This window comes from Physella acuta, unplaced genomic scaffold (genome assembly GCF_028476545.2).
Source record: "Physella acuta isolate Inbredline_101_S28 unplaced genomic scaffold, ASM2847654v3 ptg001707l, whole genome shotgun sequence".
NCBI classification, from domain to species: Eukaryota; Metazoa; Mollusca; class Gastropoda; family Physidae; genus Physella; species Physella acuta.
The window spans coordinates 90,665-97,548 of record NW_026733219.1 but is presented as its reverse complement, the minus strand read 5'-3'; the positions used below and the strand labels follow the sequence as shown (position 1 = coordinate 97,548).

The following is a 6,884-nucleotide window of genomic DNA, read 5'->3' as shown; positions in this document are numbered from 1 at the left end:
AAACTGAATTTTTTTTTCTATTTTTTTTTATATCGATACATTTTATTTTCAATCCGCTCTTTCAAAAGAGCTGGGTCAAAACTAGGTGCATTGTTTTAATTTAATTACAATTTACAAAACCTAAAAAACCTTTAAAATGCAATAATTTGACGTCTCGCTTTCCTGCACCAACCCTTATCCACTCCTTAACGCCTCAAGAAGACTACACATGTATACACAAATTCTTCTGGATACATACATTTGTACGCATGTATATGCATTAATCTGCATACATTTGTGAATATTCAAATGTGTATACATACACAAATATACATCTGTACATATACATATTTAAAGACATACTCTTAGTATATCATACAAGACAATATACCGAGAATTAGCTACATAATTATATACAAATTACACGCTGAAAGTCTTCCACTAAACCCATAGTAGTTAGCCGAAGTGTATTTACACGGTCTCACTATATCACATGTCTCACAATTGTTGTATTCTTGTTCAATCTTATTGCTTTTTGAATAAATCCATTATATTGCACATTGAAAAATCAAACTGTGTCACTTTTTACATTCGATATGTACGGTTCAGTCTCTCTTCTTACATACAGTTAGTAAGAGTCGGTCTCACTTTTTATACGTAGTTAGTACGATACAGTCTCACTGATTGCATTAAATTAGTAAAAGACAGTCTCACTTTTTACATAAAATGACGCATAAATCAGTCTCACTTTTTACATGAAATGCACGATTCATTATAATTTTCATAAAAAGAAAATAATGTTTAAATCGCGACAATCAAGTTGCATTATTTACAAATAAAAATACGTGATCCAGTTTCACTTTTAATACACAAGAATGCTTGAATCAGTCTCACTTTGTATAGACGAATCAGTTTCACTATGTACAGACACATTTTAAAAATCCATTTCACCACGTTTTCAAAATAACTCCGTGTTCGCAACCATGCCCACTTTACGACATTCACATGTCACGTGACTCACGGGGACAACATCACGTGTCGCTCTCGTCGACGCTTCCGGTTTGGAACATGGTCGTCTCGAACAAGGCCAAGGCCGAGACCACAATGGCCACCAGGTAGACGAAGAAGAAGAGTCTGTCCAGGACGAGGGCCACGAGCTTCCACTCCCTGGCCAGGTACTCCTTGTGCGCCTTAGCCGCCCCCTTCTCCTCCAGTCTCTTCAACTGCAGCTTGATTTCTCGTACGTCCGCCTCCAGCTGACTGAGATGGGAGGGTAGAGGCACAATGCGGTCGGACAAATCCGTCTCGCTGCCCATGCTGTAGTTTCTAGGGCGCCAGTTCTCATCTGGCTGAAGCTCGAACACCCCCACGCGATCGTACTTAAAATCAACGTGGTGCCGCTTGTCTTTGTTGTTTTTGTTGAGGTTGACGTTGTTGCCGCCGCGGCCGTTTGACGCCTGGTCGACAGTGACGGCGTTGGCGTCGTTGTTGGCGCTGTAGGCGATGCTGTTTCTCCGCTCGACCCGTTCTTTCTTGTCCATCAGGGTTTTTTGCATGCAGAAGACGCGGGCGAAGAAGTCGAGCATCAGCTGAAAGGGGCAACACATGTTTAGAGTTAGTGTGTTGTTGGGTTTACACACTGCGGTGACGTAAGTCGCAGGGGCGTCGCCTAGCAACTACACGCGGGTAAGACAATAGGGCTGGTAAGTAGGTCACCAACCAGTTTTATGGCTCATGCACTGTTTATTGAGCCGTAGAACAATTTGGTGACCTACTTACCAGCCCTATTGGGGAGTAGGTTAGGGTATATTGGTTGTTTTGTTATAAAATCCGTCGCGTAATGATTGTTTAAGTGGAGAGTGCAAATTTGGCTATATCGTTTTTAGGATTTCACTATAGTTTATATTTAGGCTTATTTCATTTTTAGGATTAGACTATGGTTTATATTTAGGCTAATTGAATTTTTAGGATTAGACTATGGTTTATATTTAGGCTAATTGAATTTTTAGGATTAGACTATGCTTTATATTTAGGCTTATTTAACTTTTAGGTTTACATTTTGGCTTATTGAATGTTTAGGATTAGATTATGGTTTTTATTTAGGCTTATTGACTTTTAGGATTAGACTATTGATTATATTTAGACTTGTTTCATTTTTAGAATTAGCCTATTGGTTATATTTAGACTTATTTCATTTTTAGGATTTAACTACAGAAAAAGAATTTTAAAATCTGGTTTATTTTTAGCGATTTGCCTAATTTTAGGTCTTTTTAAAAATACCATATTAGAGTAAAGTTTCATTTGGACGGCTAAGCATCACGCTAGCTTTGAGTTAAAAGTTATCTGGAGGTTAGAAGTGAAAGTTAGGATTAGGTTTAGATATCGGTTCTGGGTTAGGAATAACATATGTTACTATACCAAAAAGAGGAAAACTATAAATAACTCCTTAGTTTCTTGTGTGCTTCGCCATTCGAGTAGTGTCTATAAATAACGTGATGCAACAATCAGATCCGCCGATGATCAAGCATTGTTGATCGAACAAGCGTTGATCGATCAAGAATGTCGCTAATCCCTCACATTAAAACATCAACCATTGTTAAACAACTACACGCATCTTAACACGGGAAGAGTAATCAATATAGAAATCGTCATCGCTTCTCATTGATTTGTATGTAATGATTGTGAGTCTGGCTTGTACATGAGTATGTTGTTATCATACATAACTTTTAACATATTAAACATAAATTCATCCTAACTCAACCTAAGAGAAAATTGAATTGATAGGTGAAACCTATGTTAACCAAATCTGTCAAAGTGTGTAATGCTTTATTTTTAAAGGGAACCAATCTCCTATCACAAGACTTACCCTCCTACAATACTTACCCTCCTACAAGACTTACCCTCCTACAATACTTACCCTCCTACAAGACTTACCCTCCTACAATACTTACCCTCCTACAAGACTTACCCTCCTACAAGACTTACCCTACCACAAGACTTACCCTCCTACAAGACTTACCCTCCTACAAGACTTACCCTACCACAAGACTTACCCTACCACAAGACTTACCCTACCACAAGACTTACCCTCCTACAAGACTTACCCTCCTACAAGACTTACCCTCCTACAAGACTTACCCTACCACAAGACTTACCCTTCTACCACAAGACTTACCCTACAACAAGACTTACCCTCAAGACTTACCCTCCCACAAGACCTACCCTCCAACAAGACTTACCCTCCTACAAGACTTACCCTCCTCCTACAAACTTACCCTCCTACAAGACTTACCTCCTACAAGACTTACCCTACCACAAGACTTACCCTTCTACCACAAGACTTACCCTTCTACCACAAGACTTACCCTCAAGACTTACCCTCCTACAAGACTTACCCTCCAACAAGACTTACCCTCCTCCTACAAACTTACCCTCCAACAAGACTTACCCTCCTACAAGACTTACCCTACCACAAGACTTACCCTCCTCCTACAAACTTACCCTCCTACAAGACTTACCCTCCTACAAGACTTACCCTCCTACAAGACTTACCCTACCACAAGACTTACCCTCCTCCTACAAACTTACCCTCCAACAAGACTTACCCTCCAACAAGACTTACCCTCCTACAAGACTTACCCTCCAACAAGACTTACCCTCCTACAAGACTTACCCTACCACAAGACTTACCCTCCTCCTACAAACTTACCCTCCAACAAGACTTACCCTCCTACAAACTTACCCTCCTACAAGACTTACCCTCCTACAAGACTTACCCTCCTCCTACAAGACTTACCCTCCTCCTACAAACTTACCCTCCAACAAGACCTACCCTCCAACAAGACCTACCCTCCTACAAACTTACCCTCCAACAAGACTTACCCTCCTACAAGACTTACTGTGATGACGCAAGGTTGCGTCGAGCTCAGGTAGATAGCAGAAGCAGGCTATAGCAAGTTGGTCAGACTAGTCAGAGAGAGAGAGACCAATAAAAATACGCGAACTGACCGGTCACGTGGGAGGGTCAGCTGACCACTGAGGCGTGGGTCAGTAGTAGAGAGATAGGCCGGCAGTTGATAGGTAGCTAGCGAGGAATAGAGAAGGTGTTAGGAAGCGGTTAGAGACGGTCGTAGTATGTAGAGCTAGGGAACAGTTAGTGTTAGGATTAGTCATGGGAGTGTGCAGTTAGTAATATAGTGAACAGTTAGCAGTAATAGTAAACAGTAGAGAGTATAGAATAGGCTAGTTAGGTAGATACTTGATTATATAATTTTAATAAAGAACTTTGTATTTGGAACTTGAACTGTGTGTTATTGGATCCATTCGTTCCGCCATCGTAAAAATCCCCACCCTCACATCTGGTGGAGCGCGGGTCGAGTAAGGGAAAGAACGTATATCAGTTACTCATGACGGAGTAAGACTTGTGTATTGCTTTCTCTAACTCATCACAAAGCGGACTTCTTCAGTCGGAACGAGTTTGGAACACAAGGGAACTGTCACCATATTCACAAAGATAAGTACCTTCCAACATTTTTTTAAACGTTTGGGTTTATACCCGTGCTGGATAGTTTGTGCCAGCGGTTTTTCTGCCTTACACATTCTATTGTTACGCACTGTTGCCTTAGTTATTTTGACTTTCCTCAACACACACACATACACAACCATGGAGGCAGAGTTTCAATGCTATAAACAGGGCATACCATTAGACAAAACAGGAGAAGAAGTTGAAACATTTGTAGAGAATAAGCTAGAAAACAAGATAGTCAAGATAGTAAGAAATGTCAAGAACAAAAGCAGAGTTAGCGTTAGCATTAGTGAAAAGGAAAGTACATCAAATAGATAACACGCAACTGCCCTAGAACATCAACCCCATGACCAGGAATTGGACCCGGACCGCCCCCATAAATGATTTTGAACAACGGACATAAAAGTGAAGTCAAGTCGAGTATTTTTGTGTTGATCTAAGTAGTCGAGGAAATCGACGTTAAGTCGTACAGTCAGAAGTCAGTGTAGTCAAATCTGAAGTCAATTGTGTTATTGAAGTCAGTGAAGTATAAGTCAGAACTGAAGTCAAAGAAGTTATTTGAAGTCAGTCAAGTCAGTCAATAAGTTGTTGAAGTCGTAGTTGAGGTCATAGTGACGTAGTTGAAGTCATGTTGCAGTCAAAGAAAAGTCTTTGAAGTTATAAAGTCGTTGAGGTCATAGTGAAGAAGTGAAATCGTCGAAGTTATAGTGAAGTCTTGGAAATCAAAGTGATGTCGTTGAAATCATTGAAGCCAAAGTTAAAGTCTTTGAAGTCAAAGTGAAGTCTTTGAAGTCAAAGTGAAGTCTTTGAAGTCATATTGAAGTTGTTGAAGTCAAAGTGAATTATTTGAAGTCATATTGAAGTCGTTGAAGTCATATTGAAGTAGTTAAAGTCAAGGAAAAGTCTTTGAAGTCAAAGTGAAGACGTTTAAGTCGTCGAAGTTCAAGTCAGTCAGTGAAGTCCTTAAAGTTGAATTGAAGTCGAAGTCAGTCAGAGGTCTATGAAGTCAGTCGATTTAGTTGTCGCAGTGAAGTTAGTCGTCAAAGAGAATTTAGTCGTCAAGTGAAGTCGAAGTCGGTCAGTGATGTTTATGAAGTCAGTGAAGTAAGTCGTCAAATTGAAATAAGTCGTAAATTGAAGTCAGTCAAGTTACTGAAGTCAAAGTGAAATAAGTGAAGTTACTGAAGTCAGTCAAAGTGAAATAAGTCAAGTTACTGAAGTCAAAAGTGAAGTCAGTCATTAAGTCAAGCGACCCAGTCTAAGTCAAGTCAGAAGTCAGATAGTGAGAGCTGCTCCACTATATGATTACGTGTTCAAATATTGATTTGAAATGGCACTATATTATTGATATACACTCACATGTCTATTCTTTTTGTGAAGCTATTTCTAAGCTCTAGTAGTGTTTACGTCTATTGAGTTTATTAGGCTTTACAGATTGTTGCTAGATTAGAGTGTACTGATATTTTATTTGGTTATGTTGTAATGTTATTTTTTTAATGTTTGTTATGCCGCCAGACAAATGTTCAGCACGTTTAAATTTGGGATTGAGGTTTTTTTTAATGGAAGGTACCTCTGTCTGTATACTTGTCTGCGCGGGCAATAAATGGTCATGTAAAGCCATTGCTCATGGTCTCGTAATACAATTTCAGACCCACCAGCGTTATACAGAATGAGACGAGATGAAGCAGACACTTCAAAGAATGCCGCCACCTGAAGCCCCTGATCACGTTGAGTTACCTGGACAGCGAACAGCCTGCTGGACGTGAATAGCCCTGGTCAAGACAGCGAACGCATCGCCACCACTTCGCCCCACCCTGGGGTTATCTAACAGACCGCCAGCTACGTTAACCTACGTCGGCAGATACAAAGAGTAGACGACCCATCGTCCAAGTTCCCAGCGTCGGAATGTTACGTCATTGTTCGCCACCGCATCAGACAGCTCCAGTTCATCGTATAACCACTCTACGTGGACGTCTCAACCAGCGTTGAGATCAGTTTGTTGCGTCATCACATTGACCAACGAAAGTTACGCCTACACCCGCCTCACGGGAATTTACATCAAAACTCGCCACAACCTACCCACCACAGAGGAACGCCAGTAATTACATAACACTTACACATACACTTACACTGCTCGCAGAGCCCGTTCAACCAGTTACACATTACTACTAAGATTAGCCCAAGGCCAGTACACGACAACCTAGCCAGAACTGAGTTCACATGATTGGATTCACACATACCATGAAACATGGACATACATTATCAAGCAGAGACACCACAGACGTCAGGATACTTACACGAGAACTAGAACAATGACATTTTTTTATTCAGGAACACAGACACAAGAATTTATGTTTTTGTAAACTGTGCTGTCCCATTT

General features: G+C 40.4%; 1 protein-coding gene across 5 annotated transcripts in view; it reads right to left on the bottom strand.

Annotated features, from left to right (window-relative positions):
* Nucleotides 1-413: 413 nt before the first annotated feature.
* LOC131930047 (neuronal acetylcholine receptor subunit alpha-10) overlaps nucleotides 414-6,884 on the bottom strand; it is a 71,195-nt gene continuing 64,724 nt past the window's right edge. For all 5 annotated transcript variants that reach the window (XM_059286409.1, XM_059286412.1, XM_059286411.1 and 2 more), the window contains one exon: nucleotides 414-1,568. In XM_059286409.1, coding sequence (XP_059142392.1) covers nucleotides 1,011-1,568 — 558 coding nt within the window. In that variant the 3' untranslated portion in view covers nucleotides 414-1,010. The remainder of the gene's footprint in view (nucleotides 1,569-6,884) is intronic.